The following is a 24844-nucleotide window of genomic DNA, read 5'->3' on the forward strand; positions in this document are numbered from 1 at the left end:
CGGAAATACCCAAATGACGCGGCTTTCGTTAAAGGAACAGTGTGTGTGTGTGTGTGTGCGTGTGCGTGTGCGTGCGTGTCTGTCTGCCTGTCCCAAACCTTTTCATGTTTAGGACCCCCACATTGACAGTGACACTATAAGCCCACGGACCCCCATTTGAAGAGATATGCCAGGGACCCCCCATAAGAGAAGGTTTGTAGGCCTACGGGTCATAGCACTGCAGTGATTCTCAACCATTTTCATTTCAAGGCCATGTATATCTCTGGGAGATCAGACCACCAATGTATATTGTAAAAGCAATGTTAATTTAACTCTGAGAGTGTACATTTGTACACTCTTACACTCTCCGAGTTACCGACCCATGAGGGTACATTTGGTTCCTAATTAGCTGGGGACCCCTGGAACTCTCTCTCAAGGACCCCGGACCCCAGTGGTTCCCAAAGTGGGGTCCTTCCACTTTGGAAGGACCCCACATTGTATCCCATACACTGTATGGGACACAGTTAGCCCTGGTCCAGTGCGTTTAATAGCGAGGCTCTCACCAACGCCCTGCCAGGAAAGCCTCCGCTGCTCACGGGTGAAAATTCCACTGCCGTGCGCGGGGTCCAACTTTACCCAAAAATAAACTAAACCACGTACGTCTGTACTCACCGAAACAAAGCCTGTTTTGTGTTGGTGAAAGTCTATTCTCCAGGCTGGGAAGCCTCTCAGGAGGACCCCAGCTTCTCTATAGAATATACTGTACTTTTTTGGGGCATAAAATAAAATACAATAATTCTATTTAGAGCGCCCTCTACAGATCTGGTCAACATAAAATTACCCTTTGACCAGATCTGTAGAGGTAGATCTGTATACAGAGAAGCTGGGGCGCTGAGAGGCTTCCCAGCCTGGAGAATAGACTTTCACCAACACAACACAGGCTTTGTTTTGGTGATTAGTGGAGTAGTTTTGTTTAGTTTTGGTAAAGTTGGACCCCTCGCACGGCAGTGGAATTTTCACCCGTGAGCAACAGAGGCTTTCCTGGCAGGGAGGGCGTTGTTAGTGAGAACTCGCTAAACACACTGGACCGGGGCTAGGACACAGAGTGGGAGAGGAGGCCATAAACTAAACATATAGCTGCTGACGGTTGAGTTTAGTCATCACATTTTGTAGTTGTATGTATGTATAGGCCTATACCCGTGTCAGAATGTTTTGTAGTTGTATGTACAGTGTAGGTCTACCCCTGAAAGAAATCAGAATGTTTTGTACAGTATAGTTGTGGCTGTGGATATCAGCAGTGGTGTGGAAAAAAAGACTAATTGTTTTACTTCAAATAAAGGTATCAATACTGTGATGTAGAAATAGTTAAATTTAGCCTACTGTCGTTACAAATACAGAATTTAAAAAATCACACCTGTGTGAGGGGCGCTATTATCATAATACATTATCATGATGTAAAATAGACACTATGTATATTTCTACAGAGACTATGACGTAAAATGTTTGTGTAGGACAAAGTCTGGATATTACGTCCCCAAGGGGGGGGGGGGGGGGTCCCGTATATATACGTACCTGGGGAAAAGTGCAATCTAAAAATATAACGCAAGTCAACAGTCCGTCTCGAGAGACTATCTTAAAGATGGAGTGCCACAATTTTTGTATTTTTCCAGTTTTTCATGTGTCTATGGGGTGACAGTACCTCATTAGACACACTGGAGTCGTTTTTATGTGCAATGGTGTATTAACTTTGTATTTAGGGTTTCTTCCTGGAGGCTGAACCCTTGACAGTCAAACTGGGCAAATTAAATAAACAGTAATATAGTGACATCACACTATCAGCCCCTCCCCTAACCCATCCCCCTGTATCATACAACTACAGCTGTGGGTGTGGCTTCAGTTCAGGTGGATCACCACCCATCACCACCCACCAGGCAAACCAGGCATACTTAATGAACTGGTGGGCGTGCCCACATAAAAACAACATTTTTACAAATATTGTACACTTTTTTGAAAAAATGATACCTCCTTATATAACAATAAGACCTGATGAACATGTTTTAGGGTGGGAAAAAAATCAGGGCACTCCATCTTTAAAGACAACAGACAGCAAGAATCGAGCCAAGGTCCAAACCCCCAAGGTCCAAATAATTTGAGATTCTAGCGGGCGTCCTACAGAGTGACACTCTGGCCCCCTTCCTGTTCGTTGTAGCGATGGATCATGCACTGAGACTCGCAATCAAGGGCAGAGAGGAGGCACTGGGGTTCACTCTTGGCCCGAGGAAGTCAAGGCGAGTACACCCCATCATGGTCATGGGGCTGAGACATGGCCCTCACAGTGGAGTGGTACTGCTCTATGAAGCTGAGACATGGACCCTCACAGTACAACAGGAAAGAGCCCTCAAAAACTCAAAAACCTGATGTAAGATTGTGGAGGGCAGCGATACAGGAATCCCGAGTTGTTGTTGACTAGACCTCACTCTCGCAGTAACTACTGTGTTAAAGACAACGATATACAGAAGCATATTGGTTTTTCAGAAAACTGTCAGGATTTAGAAGACATTTTTAGAATCGTCCTCAGGTCTTAATGGGTTAAAGGTCTATTTGTTTTAGAAGTATCCAGAAGATGGTGGTGTGCTGGCCGGTGACTCGTTGACTTGGGGCTGCTGAGCGTTGCACGCATGGATTCTGAAATGGAGCCTGTCCTCCATGGAGTAATGTTTATACTTCCCCTTGGCTTTCTCCATGTGGGCAGTAGCCTCGGTGACGTCTCCCCGCTGTTTGCAGAGTAAGCTCAACTCAAACAGAGTGAAGGGAACCAGGTAATGGTCATACCTGATTCGATGCTCACTGGACAGCACTTGTGTGAAACACAGCTCGGCCTGCGGGAGTCTGTCCAGGTGTTTGAGACAGACGCCTTTCAACATCTGGACCAAACAACTGTCATCTGCGTGGAACTCTGAAGGGTCGGGGTCGCTGCACAGTGTTTCCTCCGCCTTCTCCACGGTGACGAGGAGAGCTTCGGTGAAATCGGCTCTCTTCCCAAGTATGTCGAAACTATTCCACATATACATAATCTCCAGTGCAGGTATGACAAGTCTAACTGGCTTGGTTGCGTTGTATCTTCTGGATTTCCTGATAGCAAACTTCTCTGCAGGTATAGACTTGCCCGCAACACACTGTTTCAACCCCTCTACCTGCCTGAACAGTTCCACCAGGTTCTCTCCCGTTTCCGCCACTTCATCTTCTGACATCATACTGAGAATCGCTGCTTTCTGGTACACATGCATGGCCTTGGACATTTTGCTCTCCTTACACAGAAGGTCAGCATACCGGTAGGCCTGTGTCCAATTCTGCTGGTAGGAACGACACCACATCAACTCCCAGTAACACATGTGATGGATCTGTATCAACTCCTGTTGGGATCCAATACACTCCTCATACCCAGACATGGCCTTCTCAAAGTTTCCCTTGAGTGCTGAGATGCGAGCCGAGAAAAAGAGAGACATTGAGCTGTTGGGGTATTTCTGATGCAACGGCTCCAGTAAGGCATCAGCTCCCGCGACATCGACTTCTCCTGTTCCCATTATCAAGTTGGTATACGTGTGGTAGAGGAGCAATGTCAGAGTGCCCAATTCCGATCGCAGAGTGCAGCTAGATGCCACCTCTCTGAGCTGAGATAGACCAAAGTCCCTGTTTCCCGAGTATCCAATGAACGCCAACAACCTCAATATTCTATGAGGAAGAAGAGATAGCATTAGGTTGAAGGAGCCAATGCCCAACTTGACTCCACCCTCAAACTGTCTGAACAAATCAGAGCTGCTGACTTTATCTTCAGAGGAATTCATCACCTTCTGACAGTCCTGGAAGATCCCATAGCTTCTTCTGATGTTAAGTCCTCCTTTGATCAAACTGATCACGTTTTCATCGTGAAATGTTAGCACAGCTTTTAGCAGCAGACACTCGGCATAGCAGATTTCTGCATGCATCTCCTCTTCCTGTGGGTTGAGCTGTTTGAAAACAATACTGAACAGAGAACCAAATATGGAGTGTGTCTTTCTGAACCTCTGACATGTGTCTAAAGCATCATTGAGGGTCGCCATGGCAACCTGGAGTTCTCCGTGATCATTAGCCATCATCACCCGGATAGTGCTGTACCCCAACGCGTGGTACATACTGTCTCTCCGCCATGGCTGGAGCAGGTCCAGAGCTTCTGAGAACTTGTTATTGAGGACCAGATCGATTGCGCACTGGGTCTCCTTAATGGCCGAATGCAGGTCCATCCGACAGGAGCCAGGTAGTGGCTCTTCAACAAGGTCCTCCACAGCTGAGGCACTGTTGTCGACATGTGTCATAGTGATATCGATCTGTCTTCAGTGTCCAGGCAGATTGAGTTACCACATGTTGAAGGTCTGTCCTCACACTACATAGTATCTTATATAGGCTGACCAAGCTTTGGTCTGACGTCACACTCAACAGAAACCATGCATTGCTTTCAACGCCAATGTGGGCAGGCATGTTATACATTTCCCATTATTGTCCAGGACATAATGGCCAGTGCCAAAAAATAATATTAGTCCCTCCTGTCAGTATGTGATTGAAGCTGGCATTTCAAATTTGGACAATGTTATCTGCACAGATTTGTCTCTTAAAGGATGCCACATTCCAGATGTAGGCACGTTGGGAACTGGCCTATTTGGAACGATGCAAGTTGGAAATGCGTGCCCCACCCAGTTAATACTTGCGCAAGCAAAGCGTGCAAGTACTGTGGTCGGCTGCGTATGTATGGTATGTATGTCCTCGGTGGTCCCTAATTGGCTGTTGTATGGTATGTATACAGTATATGTCAATTAAGATATGTTTAGATGTTGGGTGGGTAAAAGGTAATAGTCTGGCAGCCGAGGTGGACGGGTGGGAAATTTGGTATATAGTCTTTTTTATTGGCCTAAAATATTGTCTATATACATACATTCATGAATCCACTTGCTGACCGGCTGTCACTATTGGGCAATTTTTTTATAGGGGTTTCTTGTGACCCTACCATTAAGGCAGGCACAAATGTCAAAAATGTCAAACTTTCCTCTTGCTTTAAGTAGCATGTGACATGTCAAATGATTCTGAAAATACACTCCTTGGGCTAAAAACGGCCATAGACGTCATGACAAATGTGATGAGGTCAGCACATTTTGGGCACATTTGGGCACGTGGCTATGGTTGCTTTTAGCCCAAGGAGTGTATCTTGTGCCAAACTAACGCTTGGAATGGATTCAGAATCATGACCCCCTAGTTTGACATGTCACATGCTACTTAAAGCAAAAGGGAAGTTTGACATTTTTGCCTGCCATAGGATGTTAATGGTAGGGTCAAGAAAACCCTATAAAAAATTGCCCAATAGTGACAAAGACTCTAAAGGATTTAGAACAGCAGTTGTAATAGACATTGGTTAGCAGTAACTGCTCGCTCTGCTTGTGCACAGTGCCAACTTGCGCTAGGCACACAAGTAGGCCATATATGGCCTTGTGTGCCTAGCGCAAGTTGGCACTCAACAGAGTGCATTATTAGTTATGTATGTGTCCCATTTATGCCCATATAGAGTTCTTTGTCAGGCATGCCCAAATATGGAGTCTATGCAGATTACATAACATATTTGTGATGTCAGAACAAGCCAGCTTCATATATGGAGCCCGGGCAGGGGCCCTGTCCAGAGCCCAGAGAGAGGCCTTTTGTGGCGGTTCTGAACAACCGTGTGTTCCGACCGACTCGAACACAAACCATTGCTTAGTTACTAAGCAATGGTTTGCGTTGCGTGTGACGTCAGACCAAAGCCTGGTCAGCCTATGTAAGGTAGAATACGTACAGTTTATCGGTATGTGAAGACTGGCCTGGGAGAAATGGCACAAGTAGGTAAAGCCGACTCTGTCGAGGCAGACTACCGTCCAGGTGCCAAGATGTCCGGCTCCCGTCAGCAGGTGGATCTGCATTCGGCCATTCAGGAGACCCAGTGTGCACTCGATCTGGTCCTCAACAACAAGTTCTCGGAGGCTCTGGGCCTGCTCAAACCGCGGCGGAGAGACAGCATGTACCACGCGTTGGGGTACAGCAGTATCCTGGTGATGCAGGCCACCATGACGTTTGAACGCGAAGACATACAGATCGCCATGGTGACCATCAACGATGCTTTACACACATGTCAGAGGTTCCGAAAGAGAAACTCCATCGTCGGTTCTCTCTTCAGTCTCGTGTCCAATCAGCCCGTCCCGCGGGAAGACGAGATGCACGCCGACATATGCTATGCTCAGTGTTTGCTGCAAAAGGCTTCGCTAACCTTTGTACAGGACGAGAACATGGTCAGTTTTATCAAAGGAGGACTTAAGATCGGAACGAGCTATCAGATCTACAAGGACTGCCAGAAATCGATGAATGCCACTCGGGCTCAAGCCAGGAGCTCCGATTTGTTCAGACAGTTTGAGGGTGGAGTCAAGTTTGGCATCGGCTCCTTCAACCTGATCCTATATCTCCTTCCTCAGAGGATATTGAGGTTGCTGGAGTTCATCGGAGTCTCAGGAAACAGGGACTTTGGTCTGTCTCAGCTCAGAGATGTAGCATCTAGCTGCACTCTGCCATCGGTCCTGTGCACTCTGACACTGCTCTTCTACCACACGTATACCACTCTGATACTGGGAACAGGAGAAGTCGATCTTGCGGAAGCTGAAGCTTTATTGGAGCCTTGCCAACAGAAATATCCCAACAGCTCAATGATTCTCTTCTATTCGGCTCGCATCGCAGCAATCAAAGGAAACTTTGAGAAGGCCATGTCCGGGTATGAGGAATGCATTAGATCCCAACAGGAATGGAGACAGATCCATCATCTGTGTTACTGGGAGTTGATGTGGTGTCATTCCTACGAACAGAATTGGATGCAGGCCTACCAGTATGCTGACCGTCTGTGTAAGGAGAGCAGATGGTCCAAGGCTATCTACCTGTACCAGAAAGCAGTGATTCTCAGTATGATGTCAGAAGACGAAGTAGCGGGAACCGGAGAGAACCTGGTGGATCTGTTCAGGCAGGTAAAGGGATTGAAGCGGTGTGTCGCGGGCCAAGCTATACCTCCAGAAGAGTTTGCTATCAGGAAATCCAGAAGATACAACGCGACCAAGCCAGTTAGACTTGTCATACCTGCACTGGAGGTGATGTATATGTGGAATACTTACTCCATTGTTGGGAAGAGCGCCGATTGCACCAAAGCTCTCCTCGCCACCGTAGAGAAGGCGGAGGAAACGCTGCGCGGCGACCCCACCCCTTCAGAATTCCACGCAGATGACAGTTGTTTGGTCCAGATGTTGAAAGGCGTCTGTCTCAAACATCTGGACAGACTCCCGCAGGCCGAGCAGTGTTTCACACAGGTGCTGTCCAGTGAGCATCGAATCAGGCATGACCATTATCTGGTTCCCTTCACTCTGTTTGAGTTGGGCTTACTCTGCAAACAGCGGGGAGACGTCACCGAGGCTACTGCCCACATGGAGAAAGCCAAGGTGAACTACAAAAACTACTGCATGGAGGACAGGCTCCATTTCAGAATCCATGCGACGCTCAACTGCCTCAACGAGTCACCGGCCTGACTCAATTTCCACTTAGCTGGTAGAATGGGTTTCCATCCATCCATCTTCAACCGCTTATCGGTAGTCGGGTCACGGGGGCAACAGCTCCACCAGAGAGCTCCAGACTTCCCTCTCCAGAGCAACATTAGTAACTTGCTGCTGGGGGGATCCTGAGGCGTTCCAAGGCCATGTGAGTCGATGTGATTCCTCCAACTGCGCCTTGGTCTTTCCCGGGGGTCTCCTCAGCAGTTGCGAAACCATTCAAACACCACCAACATTGTAGCATTGCACTTTATATTCATCAGGACATAAAACATGAAAGGAATGTATAAGCTACCGTATAGGGTCCGGTGTTCTCCGTCTTGTTTGTTTAGCCGATGTGCCCTTGGAAAGGGTGAAGTGAGCGGCGCCTCACTTCTTTAAAGACGGAGTGCCGTGACTTTTGCCATGGTATTTTGGTATATAAGGAGGTATAATTGTTTCAGAAAGTATACAGTATTTGTTAAACTATCGTTTTTATGTGGACAGTTGGACACGCCCACCAGTTCATTAAGTTTGCCTGGTGGGTGGTGATGGGTGGTGATCCACCTGAACTGAAGCCGCACCCACAGCTGTTGTTTTATGATAAAGGGGAGGGGATGATAGTGTGATGTCACTATATCGCTGTTTGACTGTCAAGGTTTCAGTCTCCAGGAAGAAACTCTAAATACAAAGGGGAGACATCATTGCACTTAACAACCACACCAAGGGGTCTAATGAAGTACTGTCACCTCATAAACCCATGAAAAACTGAAAAAAATACACTAGAGTAAACTAGGCCGTCTGACTGGTATAATTGTAAAACGCGGCCGTTCCACTGATAGAATTGTAAAACGCGGCCGTTCGATTGATAGAATTGTAAAATGCAGCCGTTCGATTGATATAATTGTAAAACGCAGCCGTTCGGTTGATAGAATTGTAAAACGCGGCCGTTCCACTGATAGAATTGTAAAACGCGGCCGTTCGATTGATAGAATTGTAAAACGCGGCCGTTCGACTGATAGAATTGTAAAACGCAGCCGTTCGATTGATAGAATTGTAAAACTAGGCCGTTCAACTGATACAATTGTAAAACGCGGCCGTTCAATTGATAGAATTGTAAAATGCAGCCGTTCGATTGATATAATTGTAAAACACGGCCGTTCCACTGATAGAATTGTAAAACGCGGCCGTTCCACTGATAGAATTGTAAAATGCAGCCGTTCGATTGATATAATTGTAAAACGCAGCCGTTCGGTTGATAGAATTGTAAAACGTGGCCGTTCCACTGATAGAATTGTAAAACGCGGCCGTTCGATCGATAGAATTGTAAAACACAGCCGTTCGACTGATATAATTGTAAAATGTGGCCGTTCCACTGAAATAATTGTAAAACGCGGCCGTTCGATTGATAGAATTGTAAAACACAGCCGTTCGACTGATATAATTGTAAAACGCGGCCGTTCCACTGAAATAATTGTAAAACGCGGCCGTTCGATTGATAGAATTGTAAAACGCGGCCGTTCGACTGATAGAATTGTAAAACGCAGCCGTTCGATTGATAGAATTGTAAAACTAGGCCGTTCAACTGATACAATTGTAAAACACGGCCGTTCCACTGATTGTAAAGGTGATAGAAGAGTGCATTCCATAGTTTTGGAGCCAGAAGGGAGAAGAGTTTGGGACATGTGGAGCGTTGTCCCGGCGTTTTTAGTGAATGTACTTCCAGCTTCCCTGCATTGGCTGATCTGAGTGCGCGGGAGGGTTTGTAGGGTACGATCATACTTGTAAGATATGGGGGAGCCATGCCTTTGGTTGCTTTGAATGCCAGCATCAGAGTTTTGTATTCTGTGCGGGCAGCGACCGGGAGCCAATGGAGGGAGTGGAGAAGGGGGGAGACGTGTGAGAATTTTGGCTGGTTGAAGACCAAGCGAGCTGCGGCATTTTGGATCAGTTGGAGGGGCTTAAGTGCACATGCCGGTATAGGCCAGTAAGGAGGGAGTTACAATAGTCAAGTTTTGACAAGACTGTTGTCTGGATTAGGAGCTGGGCTGACTCCTGGGTGAGGAACGGTCTAATTCATTGATATTTTTACTTAAGTACTTTTTCCACCCCTGTATATAACTACAGTAGCCTATAGGCTCTAAATCAATAGTGTAATTGGACATGGCACTTTGACTTAAAATGTATTTAATTAGCTTACATCGCAACATACAACAGGCAGAACACCAGTCTGGAAATAACGGACTGCAGAAATACCTTTTTGACACTTTCCCCCTAACTGCTCCCCGAGTGCCGTACTTCTGGCATTCACAGCTCCCAGTAGTTGTGGGATGGGAAAATACAGATAACACATTTCATGTATGTGCAAAATATACAGTGACAAAACAAATAGCCCAAGGAGTGGGGACAAAAAAATATCTGCGACGACCTAACCCATCTTATATCCCAGGACTGGGTAAATGGCGTTGTCATCCAGGAAATGGGAGTGCTAGGCAAATAGATTTTTGACATTTTCCCACAAATTTGAAGGTATGGTCCGACAGAATGGACAAGTAAAAACGGGGTTGTACAATTATATTGTACTGTTGTCTACAAACCGTTGTCTACAAGTGGAAGTTATTTACATAGAAAGTCATTCATGACTATATATTCTGAACAGCGTTCCTGTTCAATGATGGACCATGTAGATCCACTTCAACACTGGGTAGAGTAGAGTTGTCCACAGACAGAGTAACCACACCACAAGACTAGTTACTTCAACACTGGGTAGAGTTGTCCACAGACAGAGTAACCACACCACAAGACTAGTTACTTCAACACTGGGTAGAGTAGAGTTGTCCACAGACAGAGTAACCACACCACAAGACTAGTTACTTCAACACTGGGTAGAGTAGAGTTGTCCACAGACAGAGTAACCACACCACAAGACTAGTTACTTCAACACTGGGTAGAGTAGAGTTGTCCACAGACAGAGTAACCACACCACAAGACTAGTTACTTCAACACTGGGTAGAGTAGAGTTGTCCACAGACAGAGTAACCACACCACAAGACTAGTTACTTCAACACTGGATAGAGTAGAGTTGTCCACAGACAGAGTAACCACACCACAAGACTAGTTACTTCAACACTGGGTAGAGTTGTCCACAGACAGCCCAGAGCAGGGGTGGGGGCCACATGCGGCCCCCAGCCCAGAGCAGGCCCAGGGGCCACATGCGGCCCCCACCTTCACTTAATGCTGCCCGCATGTTAATATCAGAATACTGTAGTTAATAGTATTAAATGACTAGTACTTAATGACTAGTATTCAAATGTTAGTCTTTTTGTGTCCAATGTAGTTATGTTAACAGTTCATAAAGTTAACATAACTATAACTAAATGCATTTGAAATTCAATAAAAAGTTTACTTTTCAGGATTACATTTAAATAAAATCACACCCGTGTGAACTGAGTGGTGTAATATAGCCTGTCTGACGTAATTAAATCATGTCTGACGTAATTAAATCACACCCGGGTGAACAGGGTGAACATAGCAACCATGCTCATTTTTTCTGCACTAACAAAGCCAGTTGTAGGAGAATCACACCCGGGTGAACAGGATGAACATAGCAACCATGCTCATTTTTTCTGCACTAACAAAGCCAGTTGTAGGAGTGGTTTACACCACTCAAAAATAGCAAAACATTATTAAACTTCAGGTTTTCAATTCAAATATAGCAAAAATAGCTGATCTACAAGCTCAAAACGCGTCGCATTGCGACGCGTTTTGAGCTTGTAGATCGGCTATTTTTGCTACGACAGTAATATGCAATGTGGCCCTCTGGAGTGAGTGTGGAAATATAGTGGCCGTCTCCATCGTCAAAGTTGCCCACCCCTGGCCCAGAGTAACCACACCACAAGACTACCGGTAGTTACTTTTTCAGCACACAATACAACACCATTGTACGATGCATTATCTCCCTAGAACATTGATTGTATGCCGGGACAATAACGCTCCATGCGTCCCAGGCTCTTCTCCTTTCTGGCTCCAAAACTACAGAATGCACTTCCCATTGCAATCAGAACTGAAGACTCACTCCCAATGTTCCGCCGTAGTCTGAAAACCCACCTCTTCAGACTCCCATCTTAGCATGCAGCACTTGCCCTAGCCTCAACCTTACAGACGTATGCATAGGCTCAACTTAGATAGCATTTTATGTAGACATACTGTAAAAGTTCCCAAAGTTGACGGGCAGAGCTTCAACTTCAGCTACCCAGTACCCAAGGTTGAAGCCCTTCAACTTTGGGCAGATCTACAAGCTCGTAGTGCGGCACAGAGTGCCACGCTACGAGCTTGTAGATCTGCTATTTTTCAGTGGGGTACATTGAATCACTGGTCCTGGGTCAATCCAAGGGCCTACCACTCCACTCTCTTGATATGTTGTTCCCCAACTCTTGGAGAGTATTTAGGCCTTTTACTGGAGGTCCCAGCCCCTAAAATGACCCAGGAGGAAGTGTTGACCTTTACTGAATTGCTTCAGTTTGAGTTCATTTGAGCACCTAAATTCAGATTTGGGCACCATAGCATGTGGTTTTTAAGTGGTGGGCATCGGGTCATCCTAGGGGCTAGAAGGTCCAGGGAAAGAGAGTGGGGAGAGTTGGGAAAGAACATATCAAGAGAGTGGAGTGGTAGGCCCTTGGCTTGACCAGTGGATGCAATGTACCCCACTTTGAGGTGTCACGTCTTAGGCCTAGATTTAGGGTAGGATTGAACCAGTCGCCCTGTAGCCATACAAAGGCCTAGGGTTCCCAGATTGTAAAATGTTGTTCCTCCATCTTGGGAGTATGTAGGCCTTTCACTGGACCTCCTAGCCACTAAGATGACCCCAGGCCCACCACTTAAAGACCACATGTTAGGGTGTCAACGCTTCCTCATGGGGTCATTTTAGGGCCTAGGACCTCCAGTAAAGGGTAAAATACTCTTCTCGGTTGTGGGAACAACATATCCGAGAAGATGAGGACCCCAGGCCCAAAGATGTCCCCCTGGCAACTGTTTCAACTTTGGGTCAGCCTACATGTAAAAGTGCCCAAAGTTGAAAGAAGGTTGTCAAATGAACTGAAACTGAAGCAATGGTGTAATTGTGCCCAAATCTGAAGTTAGGTGGTCAAATGAACTGAAACTGCAATTCAGTAAAGGTCAACGCTTCCTCATGGGGTCATTTTAGGGCCTACGACCTCCAGTAAAGGGTAAAATACTCTTATTGGTTGTGGGAACAACATATCCAACGATGAGGACCCCAGGCCCAAAGATGTCCCCCTGGCAACTGTTTCAACTTTGGGTCAGCCTACATGTAAAAGTGCCCAAAGTTGAAAGAAGGTTGTCAAATGAACTGAAACTGAAGCAATGGTGTAATTGTGCCCAAATCTGAAGTTAGGTGGTCAAATGAACTGAAACTGCAATTCAGTAAAGGTCAACGCTTCCTCATGGGGTCATTTTAGGGCCTACGACCTCCAGTAAAGGGTAAAATACTCTTCTTGGTTGTGGGAACAACATATCCAACGATGAGGACCCCAGGCCCAAAGATGTCCCCCTGGCAACTGTTTCAACTTTGGGTCAGCCTACATGTACAGTAGCACTCTATAGTATATACGCATAGATTAATTATATAGATATTCCACTGTTAGGTTCTTAGGTTACGTATGATTCATGATGACTATTTGTATGTACAGGTATTTGATGTATTACCATGTGTTGTTCGTCTGCTAAATTAAATAAATACATTAAATAAATTAAATTGTTGTACTACAGCAATTCAGTGGCAGGGTTCATCAAACAATTATGCAGAATACATTATTACATATCTGATTAGCTTTTTGAATGTGAAGAAGCTCTGAAAAAAACTAACAAAACATTCCACATCAATCAACAAAACCGATATTTTTAATCTGTTGTTAACAGAAAACAAACATTTGGAACAATGTTTAAGATAACAGAAGATTTTTTGTTCAATATTTAAAAGATGAAAATAAACTATACACACACTGTATACTTATATACAGAGGAAAACATAAAGATACATAAAATTAAATCTATCTGTAGACAAAATAACAGATACACATCATCAATGAGGATTAACTTCTTGTTGCACGTTTCTAGAAGAGAGGGGAAGATATCATCAATAGATTAATTTAAGACGTGGTAAAATACAGAAGAACGAACAACTTCCTTTTAGGAAGAGTACTACAAGCCACACACGCACAACCCTTGAATTACCACTTATCGTGTAACACGAGCATCTACAGCAGTGGCGTTTCCAGGAAGCTCTACAAGCTCACAATGCGTCGCGCTGCGACGTGTCGTGAGTGTAAAATGACTTATACTGGATCTCTCCCTTCCTAACATATTAGTCTAGTTTTTATTTGTTGACGAAATTAGTAGTCGACGAACATTTCTCGTAAAATAGTTTTAGTCGGCGGAATCAACACTGTTTGAGTGCGTGTGGCTTGTGTCCCTCTTGGCTAGGGATGAATATCAGTGTCTTTGATGACATGAACCAAAACGCACCAGTCTTCTTCGTGGCGTGCAGCCTCTGTTCTGTCGAAGTCCGCCAGGAGTCTGTTCACCAGAGGTAAGTGGACCAGCTCTCCATTCTCAGCATACAACAGAACCGTCAGTTCTGGCTCTCTGGCCTGGGGAACGGTAGGAAAGAAGGGCCATGCACGGAAAGAAAGAGGGGCCATGCACAGGAGGAAAGGAGGGACAAACGGCCATTACGTTTCATTTTGCCGCTATGCCACTAAAACGTGGAACGCCCTACCAACAGCCATTAAAACCCATTTAGACCCAAGGACGATTCTACAAATCAGTCTTCTAAAACCTGACAGTTTTTTGAAAAACCCATGTGTTTCTATGTCAGTGGTTCTCATAACATTTTCATGTCAAGAACCCGCAAAATTATCTGCATTTGGCCGCCGACCCCCATCTGAAAATATGTTGTTCCAGGGACCTAGAAGGCTTTCTTACCTTTATTTGTAGTCGTTACGTCCCCACCAAAGAGGTCCAGGTGTTATTTTGTGCAAAAGTGCATTATTGGCCATTTCCCCTACCATAAGCCCTCAATGGGGGTTGGGTTGTTGTGCTAACTCGCTTATTTCCATCGAAATAAGTAGTAAAGTGTGCCGCTTGGGATACTATTTACATTATGAAGAGAGGATATATACAAAAAAAAAATCACACCCGTGTGAACTGAGTGGTGTAAGGTTTTATATAGCATGATCAGCTGTGGTCTGACGTAATGTCTGACGTAATGAAATCACACCCGGATGTGATTTCACAACTGGCTTTTTTTGTGCAGAAAAAATGAGCATGGTTGCTACGGTCATCCAGTTCACCCGGGTGTGATTTAATTACGTCAGAAATTATTTTGAACATAGCAACCATGCTCATTTTTTTCTGGTTTACACCACTCAAAAAAATGGAAATAAGCAAATTAGCACAATACCCCATAGCCCCATTCAATTCAATGCAATTCATTGAGGGCTTATGGTAGGGGAAATAGCCAATAATGCGCACAAAATAACACCTGGACCTCTTTGGTGGGGATGTAACAACTACAAATAAAAGGTAAGAAAGCCTTCTAGTATGGAATTCTCCTTCTCCGTCTGAGCCATCCCCCGCCCCCCTTTCTCCCCATACTGTACATGTTTTTCCCCTTTTTACTTTCTTTATGATGATTTCCTGTTTTGTTTTTTTTAGTGTATATCTGTACGTGTATATCGGTACGTCGTCTCTAAATGTTCTGATGAATTGAAAATGGTGGATCCTGTTGAAAATAGTGTAATGCTTAATCATGGATCGTCCACAAAGTAACAGTTTTTGTATTGATTTGTGCTTTCGTTTGAAATGTACCCATTCTGCATACTGTGAAATAAATGTCAATCAATCAATCACGTAGCCACTGTAATATTGGTAAACTAAACTCTTGACGTCATATTATTGCCTTTAAAAGGATCCCTGGCTAGTAAGACAAATATGCCTTAAAACATTATACTTGCCCTCAATAACTAAACATTTAAAATTAAAACAGTTTAAATATTTTCTCTCCTTTCATAAATAGAAAATATTTTACTCAATAGGAACTTCTCTCCTCGCATATCATATATAGCATGTCATAATATGTCCGTGTGTGGTTCAGCCCTATGGAATATATGAATGCACGTGCTAATAAAAAGTATTTAAAATATTGCTTTGATGCTCATATTATCCTCAGGAAGTATTACGTTGTTTTTATTAGCATATCTATTCCATACATTCCATAGGGCTAGACCATATGGACATATGACATCCTCAACTTGCAACAAGAGCAGTTCCTATAGACTGAATGATTCTTTATTTATGAAAGAAATTTGTCTTATTAGCCAGGGATCATTTTAAAGGTTAATTGTTCATGTCAAGAACCCGCAAAATTATCTGCATTTGGCCGCCGACCCCCATCTGAAAATATGTTGTTCCAGGGACCTAGAAGGCTTTCTTACCTTTATTTGTAGTCGTTACGTCCCCACCAAAGAGGTCCAGGTGTTATTTTGTGCAAAAGTGCATTATTGGCCATTTCCCCTACCATAAGCCCTCAATGGGGGTTGGGTTGTTGTGCTAACTCGCTTATTTCCATCGAAATAAGTAGTAAAGTGTGCCGCTTGGGATACTATTTACATTATGAAGAGAGGATATATACAAAAAAAAAATCACACCCGTGTGAACTGAGTGGTGTAAGGTTTTATATAGCATGATCAGCTGTGGTCTGACGTAATGTCTGACGTAATGAAATCACACCCGGATGTGATTTCACAACTGGCTTTTTTTGTGCAGAAAAAATGAGCATGGTTGCTACGGTCATCCAGTTCACCCGGGTGTGATTTAATTACGTCAGAAATTATTTTGAACATAGCAACCATGCTCATTTTTTTCTGGTTTACACCACTCAAAAAAATGGAAATAAGCAAATTAGCACAATACCCCATAGCCCCATTCAATTCAATGCAATTCATTGAGGGCTTATGGTAGGGGAAATAGCCAATAATGCGCACAAAATAACACCTGGACCTCTTTGGTGGGGATGTAACAACTACAAATAAAAGGTAAGAAAGCCTTCTAGTATGGAATTCTCCTTCTCCGTCTGAGCCATCCCCCGCCCCCCTTTCTCCCCATACTGTACATGTTTTTCCCCTTTTTACTTTCTTTATGATGATTTCCTGTTTTTTTTTTTTTAGTGTATATCTGTACGTGTATATCGGTACGTCGTCTCTAAATGTTCTGATGAATTGAAAATGGTGGATCCTGTTGAAAATAGTGTAATGCTTAATCATGGATCGTCCACAAAGTAACAGTTTTTGTATTGATTTGTGCTTTCGTTTGAAATGTACCCATTCTGCATACTGTGAAATAAATGTCAATCAATCAATCACGTAGCCACTGTAATATTGGTAAACTAAACTCTTGACGTCATATTATTGCCTTTAAAAGGATCCCTGGCTAGTAAGACAAATATGCCTTAAAACATTATACTTGCCCTCAATAACTAAACATTTAAAATTAAAACAGTTTAAATATTTTCTCTCCTTTCATAAATAGAAAATATTTTACTCAATAGGAACTTCTCTCCTCGCATATCATATATAGCATGTCATAATATGTCCGTGTGTGGTTCAGCCCTATGGAATATATGAATGCACGTGCTAATAAAAAGTATTTAAAATATTGCTTTGATGCTCATATTATCCTCAGGAAGTATTAAGTTGTTTTTATTAGCATATCTATTCCATACATTCCATAGGGCTAGACCATATGGACATATGACATCCTCAACTTGCAACAAGAGCAGTTCCTATAGACTGAATGATTCTTTATTTATGAAAGAAATTTGTCTTATTAGCCAGGGATCATTTTAAAGGTTAATTGTTCCATCTGTTGACCTATATGGTCAAGTCTTGAGGCTGTAGAGTTGCTTTGTTGAGACATGGTTATGGGTTGGCTGTTGTGAGGGTCCTGCTATAAAAGCTGTCTGGGTTTCCATTACATTTACAGGTCATGTAAAGTTTTGACTCCTTGCTCGAGTAAAAAATCACTCTTACTTTTGAAGTCTGAGTTCTTGTCTTGCCTCATTTGTATAAATGATGTCTTCTGAGCATAGCTACAGATCCTGCAACAACAATCATCAGACGTGTGTGTGTGTGTGTGTGTGTGTGCGCACCACGACTGAAGCAGTGATCTTTCCGTGCAGCAGGTCGATCATGACCTGCGCAGCCTTGACGCTCCACTCTGGACGGTAGGGCAGCATGTCTGTCTCCCGGCTGACCCGCGGAGGCCGGAAGCCACTCAGACGCACCTGCAGCAGTGGTGGGAAAGAAAAGTAGACGCATTTTAAAGCTTGATTGCCTACAATTTACTGCCGTCTTTCAGGCTAGACTGCCTATGTTTTTTTTAAACGGTGTAATCGCTTGTTGTAGTGTCCTAAGTGCCGACCACAGCAACAGACCGGACTGGACGGCCGCGCGCGCTGCTAGGCAGCTCTCCTATTGTATACAATGGGGACTCAATTTCCCATAACCCTTTGTACGTCGGAGCGGCTGACCTTTTTGCGATGACGTCATCAAAACGCATCTCATATCCCATTCTGTCCGGTGGATTGCCCGTATTAACTTAAAACTGATTAAAAACGTGGATTAAACAATGAAAACATAACTCGGGCAACTCGTGAATGGCAGGGAAAGTGTTCTACAATTAATTAACTCGAGCAACTCGTGAATAGAAGTCAATCAATGTGTTAATTAAGTGGAAGTGTCGATACTGCAATGTACTTAGATCTACTTCAGCGCAAATGGTGTGGAAAAGAGGTGAAGAAGGAACGAGTGCAAGCAGGTTGGAATGGGTGGAGATAAGGGTCAGGTGTGATGTGTGATAGGACAGTATCAGCAAGAATGAAAGGGAAGGTGTACAAGACGGTGGTGATCAGCTATGGTGTATGGTTTAGAGTCAGTCACACTGAGGAAAAGACAGGAAGCAGAGCTGGAGGTAGCAGAGACTAAAATGTTGAGGTTCTCTCTGGGAGTGACAAGGATGGATAGGAGCAGGAACGAGTACATCAAAGGGACAGCGCATGTCAGATGTTTAGGAGGAATGGATGGTGAGCATATCCAGGCAGGAGGCCTAGAGCAGGGGTTCTCAACCTTTTTGGCCGGGGACCCCCGAAAATGCTTTAGCAACGTCTCGGGACCCCCGCCCCGCCCCCTCCCGACCCCCAATATAAATTGACTGCTACAATAACCTTAAACCATTTTGGGCGGGAACCCCTTTTGGTGTTTTAAGCATTGTTATAATTTAGCTATTGAAAAATAGCAGATCTACAAGCTCATAGCGCGCCACCGAGTGGCGCGCTATGAGCTTGTAGGTCTGCTATTTTTGAAAAATCGTGAAAAATTTTTTTCACGATTTTTTTTTTTTTTTTTTGGGAAAATATTTTGGGGACCCCCCAAAATAATTTGGCGACCCCCCGAGGGGTCGCGACCCACGGGTTGAGAACCCCTGGCCTAGAGGAAGACCAAAGAGAAGATTTATGGATGTGGTGAAAGGAAAAAAAGAAGTCAATATTGCAATGTAGAAATACAACTCTGTTACAAAAAAAAGTAAGTAACTAGTAAATGTTTTCAAATAATTGTTGGAGTAAAAAGTACAATAGCCTATTTGGATCCGAGATGTCATGGAGTAGACGTAAAAGTATCTAGAATATACTCAAATAAAGTTGAAATACCTCAAAATGTTCCTTAAGTACAGTACTTAGTCTACAGCACGTGGGTAAAATCACCCCATAAAACCCCACCCAGTAGGGGAGGGGTTGGGGGAGGGGAAGCCTCGCCTCCCCCAACCCCTCCCATATGTCTGTCAGAAGACGTTGAGGGTTGCTTTCACCCAACCCCTAGTCTGCACCACTGACCTTCAGAGCACTGGCAGGAAACTTCAGCAGCTCAGCAGGCATCTGACGCAGCCTGGCAGGGGGGGGGGGGGGGTGTACAGACACACACAAGACAACAATAAATGAAAACTATAGATCCAATCATCTACAGTATATTCAACCGCTTATCCGTAGTCGGGTTGCGGGGGGCAACAGCTCCACCAGAGAGCTCCAGACTTCCCTCTCCAGAGCAACATCCTCCAACTGCACCTTGGTCTGCGTCGGGGTCTCCTCCCAGTGGGACGTGCCTCGAGGACCCTCCCTAGGGAGACGTCCGAGAGGCATCCTAACCAGATGCCCGAACCACCTAAGCTAAACTATAGATTTTGTTTTTAAATCCCTAAATGGATTAGCTCCACAGTACTCACTGATCTGCCAACTCAGTGGTTTTCAACAAGTGGTCCGGGGACCACCAGTGGTCCTTGAGGAGGTTCCAGGTGGTCCCCAGAGTTGGACCCTTATGTTTAACTCTCTTTAACTAACTTTAGCTCTCAAGACTTACATTATTGTTAAACGTCTGCATTACTTAATTTACAAGAAGTCTACACAATTAGAGAATGTAGAATAACTAGAATTTCGCGGGCCTTCGGCCCGCTCATCCCAGAGTTGCGTTGCCCCGCGTTGCGATACAGAAGTCCACAGATACAGAAGTCCACAGTGACACGCGTTTTATGCAGCTGTTTTGTGTTGCAGCGCGTGCGCGCGCGCGCGTGTTGTTGTTCTTATCCATATATGCGCCTCGGTTCGTCCCGTTTGTTCCACGCCAGGTGTCGACGCAGTCGTTCGTGCGATTTGCGTGTTTGCATTATTTTAACTGTGTAGGCATACCATATTCTGAATTACCAAAAAGAGGACACATGCGCGCGTGCATGTGGATGTGGATGTGCACATGCGCGTGCACGTCGTGCATGTGCCGTGCGTGGGCGGTTCTGTTAAATTGAGATGTCAAAAGAATCTATAGCCTAACAATAAATGGATCAAATATGCTCTATATTAGTTATGTATTTATTTAAAGCAGTGGCTCTGAAAGGTGTGATCCAGGGACCCTCATGGTTCCTTGAGGGGGTTCCAAATGGACCCATTATAGGTCTGTAACTCTGAGAGTGTAACACATGGACCCAAATGGACCCTTACAGGTCTGTAACTCTGAGAGTGTACAAATGTAACCAAATGGAGTCTTTTATAACTTTTAACTCTGATACTGTAGAAATGGAATCAAATGGGACTCTTATGGGTCCATTTGGTTTGACTCTCAGAGTTATGGGGGTCCTTGAAATTAAAAAGTTTGAGAACCTGTATGCAATGGCTTATCTGTTGTAAAAAGAGAGACCAGCCTATTCTCCAAACCATCATATCTTATGCTTTGCTAGGTTGTACAAAATAATATTGGGTGATTATAATGTGCAGGACTCACCGCGCGCACAGCTGCCTTGTCTGTGTTGACATGACATGGGCTTGCAGGACAGAACTTGTATTTGTGACAGACACATAGTTCCTTTGCAGACAATACAATGTGCTTGTCATTGGTCAGTCACAAAGCTAAGAAAACAGCAGCCTACTTTTTCTGCATGTCAATGATGAGATAGTTCTCCGCTGTGTGTCTATCTGCAGACAGCGGAGCAGCCAGCGAGCCTTTCTCTGATCTGCGGTCGGGACCAGTGGTAGTGGTGTCAGCGTGCAGCGCATGCAGAGTTATGAAGAATACACATTCCGGGGTTCGGGCTGAAAGTCCACCTCACAGTGTTTTTCCACTACGAACCATTGAACGTGCATTGTAATACACATTGGTGTGAATGGTCTGTGAGCGTAGCGATACACTACAGGCGATACGTGTAAAACCCCGGACATTTGAAGGAATTTATAAAACCACCCGGACTGGCCGGACAGGCCCCCAAAAGAGGACGTATGGTAAACTGTGTATGTAATCGCGGCGCTGTCCATCCAAGTTAGAATGAGTGTGTGTGTGTGTGTGTGTGTGTGTGTGTGGTTGGCTGCCCTATGTTTTGCTTGCTGGGGATCGCCATGTGAGGGGGCTAGCCAATAAGGGCCCTGTGTTGCATGTGGAGAATTGTGTAGGTTAGTGTGTGTGGTGTAGCCGAACGGGGTGGTGAGAACATGAGGGGGATGTAGCACAGCAATCGGTGACCCCTACATTAAGCTGTGTTGCTCCCAGCATGCAGTGCAAATGCGTGTTGTAGCAACCGTAGCCAATGGGAAAACAGGATGCAGTGTTGCCAGGTCCGCGAATTGTAAGCGAGTTGTAAGTAGCGTGTTGAATGGCATTTTTTCTGGGCTTGTTTTCATAGACCTGGCAAGAAATTAGGCGGGGGTGTCGGTGCTTGTGGCGTGTTTGTGTGTGTGTTTATTTACTCATTGTTTGTGAGTGTGGACGGGAGGCGGCTTTAGTGCCAGTGCAATGACAATTGTTAGGCGGGTGATGTTGAGTGTGGCCGTGCTGCGCGACATGAGGAGATAGCCGTGGATCGACGCGGAGGGTAAGTCTGTGACGTGTTAGTGTGTTTAGTGGGTTGTTGCAGTGTGTGTTGCAGTGTGTCAGTGACGTAGTAGCTGGTGCCTTTTGTTCCTGTGCCAGCGTTTTGGGCACACCTTTTCAATTGTATATAGGATTGTTATTTTGATCAACGTTTGCCTGTTATCTCTCCTAATGATACCCGCATCAATACAGCATGGAATTGTGGACAAAATCTTATCCAACGACACCAACATATTCTTTAGTTTTGAGTCTGAGAGGCTAAACATAATCAAATGGTGGTCCGTGGCTCAAATGCAGAATAAACAAAACATACTCTCTCCCCATGCCTTTGGCCTGGTGGAGACAATAATGGGCCTTGATGTGAAAAGGGTTGAAAACCAGTGTCATAAAGCCATGGCTTCATGTGGATGAAGGATCTTACTTGCTGGTGGGCACGGTGTCGTCCGAGCCAAAGTCCACGTGTTGGACCAACAACGCTGGTGGATCCACGCCCACAAAGTCCATCAGCTTGGACCGGTAGTACCTTCCATCACCGTACTCTGCCAGACACACACATCCTGAGCACACACACACACACACACACACACACACATTAACCCATTTTGGGCGGGAACCCCTTTTGGTGTTAGCATTATGTTATGCTTTAGCTATTGAAAAATAGCAGATCTACAAGCTCATTGCGCACCACCGAATGGCGCGCTACGAGCTTGTAGGTCTGCTATTTTTGAAAAGACGACTGACATAGAAACAGCTTTTTCAGAAAACTGTCAGGATGTAGAAGACATTTTTAGAATCTGATCTCAGGTCAAAATGGGTCAACACAATCAGCGCTGGGATTTATGTCAAAATAGGAGCTCGGGGTGCCGGGCAGATATGGCAGCTTTTACTCTGAAAGCCCCCCCACCCGTCCGTTCCGTACAAAAACCGGGAGGCATAATGTTGCGTGCTTACCTTACGATAAAGTCGCTCTAGAAGCGTTAATATTCCGGGCGAGAGGCATGTTGAAGTCAGAAATGAAGACAGAAGTAATATACCCATCTGGTCAAAACCACAGAGAGCTCCCTAGATTATGCACGGCGAGCCTTTCTTTCTGAGCGCCAAACAAGGAAGTGAACGGCAGCGCACATGCGCGAACAGCAAGGAGTACATTGCAGAAGGAGAGGCCAACCCCCCAACAAAAAAGAAAGATATCAATGAAAAAGCGCTAGGACGTGTGTACACGTCACGTCCTCGCAATCCATCGGTTGGATTAGCTATAGGACGGCTCCACATCGTCGTACGAATCTCAATGTGTTAAAAGTTTAATGACATTCATTTTCATTTATTTTTTTTCATTTAGCTTGTATGACCTCAATTACACCCACACAACCTGAACTTTGATTTGACTGAACATTCAGTGGATTTTCTGTGGCCTGAAGTTTTCTCTGTGTGGTTTGAAGCCTTTTGAGCTGCAATGAAAACAGGCAAAATCCCAGTGACATCTCCTGGCAAATTGTTGTGTCATATATGGGATTTGTGGACTGTTACACCACAGTCCACAGGCAAATCAGAGCTCTTGTTTGAGCCAAATTATTCAGAAAACCACAGACCACAACCTACTGAACGTTCTGGGTGCAATTGAGTTCAGAAAACCAAAGAAACAATAAGAAAAATGACTTCACAACAGACACAAAAAGTAGATCTGCATTATAAACCAAGTTGCAACAAGGTGATTTACCCAAGGGGTAGTTGGAGAGGCGTTTCAGACGGCCTTTATGTGCATTCAGTTTGTTCATTGCAGACTCCAGAGTGTCTCCGTTCACCAACAGAGCATCAGCCTCTTCCACAGGCACCAGGAACACCTGCAGAGTACACCTCGTTAGTCCACACAGGCACCAGAACACCTGCAGAGTACACCTCGTTAAAATGGTAAATGGTGCATTCATATAGCGCCTTTATCCAAGGCGCTTTACATAGATTGTGCATTACATTCACCCATTCATACACCGATGGCGGCAGAAACCATGCAAGGCACCAACCAACACATCAGGAGCAATTAGGGGTTCAGAGACACTTCGACACTAACTCCGGGGGAGCCTGGGTTCGAACTCCATCCAGCCACTCTACCCCTGAGCCACCGCCGCCCCTCGTTACCTCATAATGTGTGATTTATATCTGTCCCCTTCTCCTGTCGTCGTGACAGACTAAACACCCTGACACAACACCGGGAGCATGAGGAATTAATCAGAATATGCGCGCCTGGGAAACAAAATCCTAGCCAGGTTGTGCCATATAACCACACCCCGCTTCTGTGGCCAACGCGGAAGTGCCTCTCGACCTCTCGCCTCCAACAACTGCGGACTAGACCTAAATATATGACTCTATGGACTAGACCTACATATATGACTCTATGGACTAGACCTAAATATATTACTCTATGGACTAGACCTAACGCTAGACCTAGCCGACTCGGGCCGTTCGAGTTGCTACCCGATAAAGGACAGAATAGTAAATTACCTTGAAAGGTGAACAATTTAGAACTCAGCTTGAACCACACACAAATCTGGTCCATCGCGCGCGCACGCACGCACGCACGCACGCACGCACGCACGCACGCACGCACGCACAGCAAGACTTGAAAATAATGGTGCATTAAGTGGTGTCTGGGTACGGTACCTCGTTGGGGGTGCAGAGATGTTTGACCCTGACCCTGAAGCGCTCTCCCTCCTCGGGCAGGCTGGGGTAGGAGAAGGGACCCAGCACCGGTTCATGCTCCATCTCTAGACCCTGGAC

The 24844-nt window shown here is 45.0% G+C and overlaps 3 protein-coding genes across 5 annotated transcripts in view; 1 reads left to right on the forward strand and 2 right to left on the reverse strand.

Annotated features, from left to right (window-relative positions):
* Nucleotides 1–2585: 2585 nt before the first annotated feature.
* On the reverse strand, nucleotides 2586–4259 carry LOC306913844 (tetratricopeptide repeat protein 39B-like; the record flags this gene model as incomplete). The annotated part of the gene is made up of 1 exon (XM_079490654.1): nucleotides 2586–4259. The coding sequence occupies one exon, from the start codon at nucleotides 4257–4259 to the stop codon at nucleotides 2586–2588; it is 1674 nt and encodes a 557-aa protein (XP_079346780.1).
* A 1695-nt stretch (nucleotides 4260–5954) lies between these two features.
* On the forward strand, nucleotides 5955–7595 carry LOC306913651 (tetratricopeptide repeat protein 39B-like; the record flags this gene model as incomplete). The annotated part of the gene is made up of 1 exon (XM_079490438.1): nucleotides 5955–7595. Exon 1 carries the CDS (start codon nucleotides 6054–6056, stop codon nucleotides 7593–7595), a length of 1542 nt encoding a protein of 513 aa, XP_079346564.1. The 5' UTR covers nucleotides 5955–6053.
* A 5890-nt stretch (nucleotides 7596–13485) lies between these two features.
* LOC306913619 (RING finger protein 17-like) overlaps nucleotides 13486–24844 on the reverse strand; it is a 53621-nt gene continuing 42262 nt past the window's right edge. For all 3 annotated transcript variants that reach the window (XM_079490406.1, XM_079490404.1, XM_079490405.1), the window contains 7 exons: nucleotides 24728–24838; nucleotides 23790–23913; nucleotides 22494–22629; nucleotides 19561–19612; nucleotides 17821–17955; nucleotides 14139–14263; nucleotides 13486–13726 (listed from right to left, as the gene is read on the reverse strand). In XM_079490406.1, the coding sequence (XP_079346532.1) occupies nucleotide 13726; nucleotides 14139–14263; nucleotides 17821–17955; nucleotides 19561–19612; nucleotides 22494–22629; nucleotides 23790–23913; nucleotides 24728–24838 (684 nt within the window). In that variant the 3' untranslated portion in view covers nucleotides 13486–13725. The remainder of the gene's footprint in view (nucleotides 13727–14138; nucleotides 14264–17820; nucleotides 17956–19560; nucleotides 19613–22493; nucleotides 22630–23789; nucleotides 23914–24727; nucleotides 24839–24844) is intronic.

Source organism: Electrona antarctica, assembly GCF_951216825.1.
Source record: "Electrona antarctica genome assembly, chromosome: 21".
In the NCBI taxonomy this organism is placed as follows: Eukaryota; Metazoa; Chordata; class Actinopteri; order Myctophiformes; family Myctophidae; genus Electrona; species Electrona antarctica.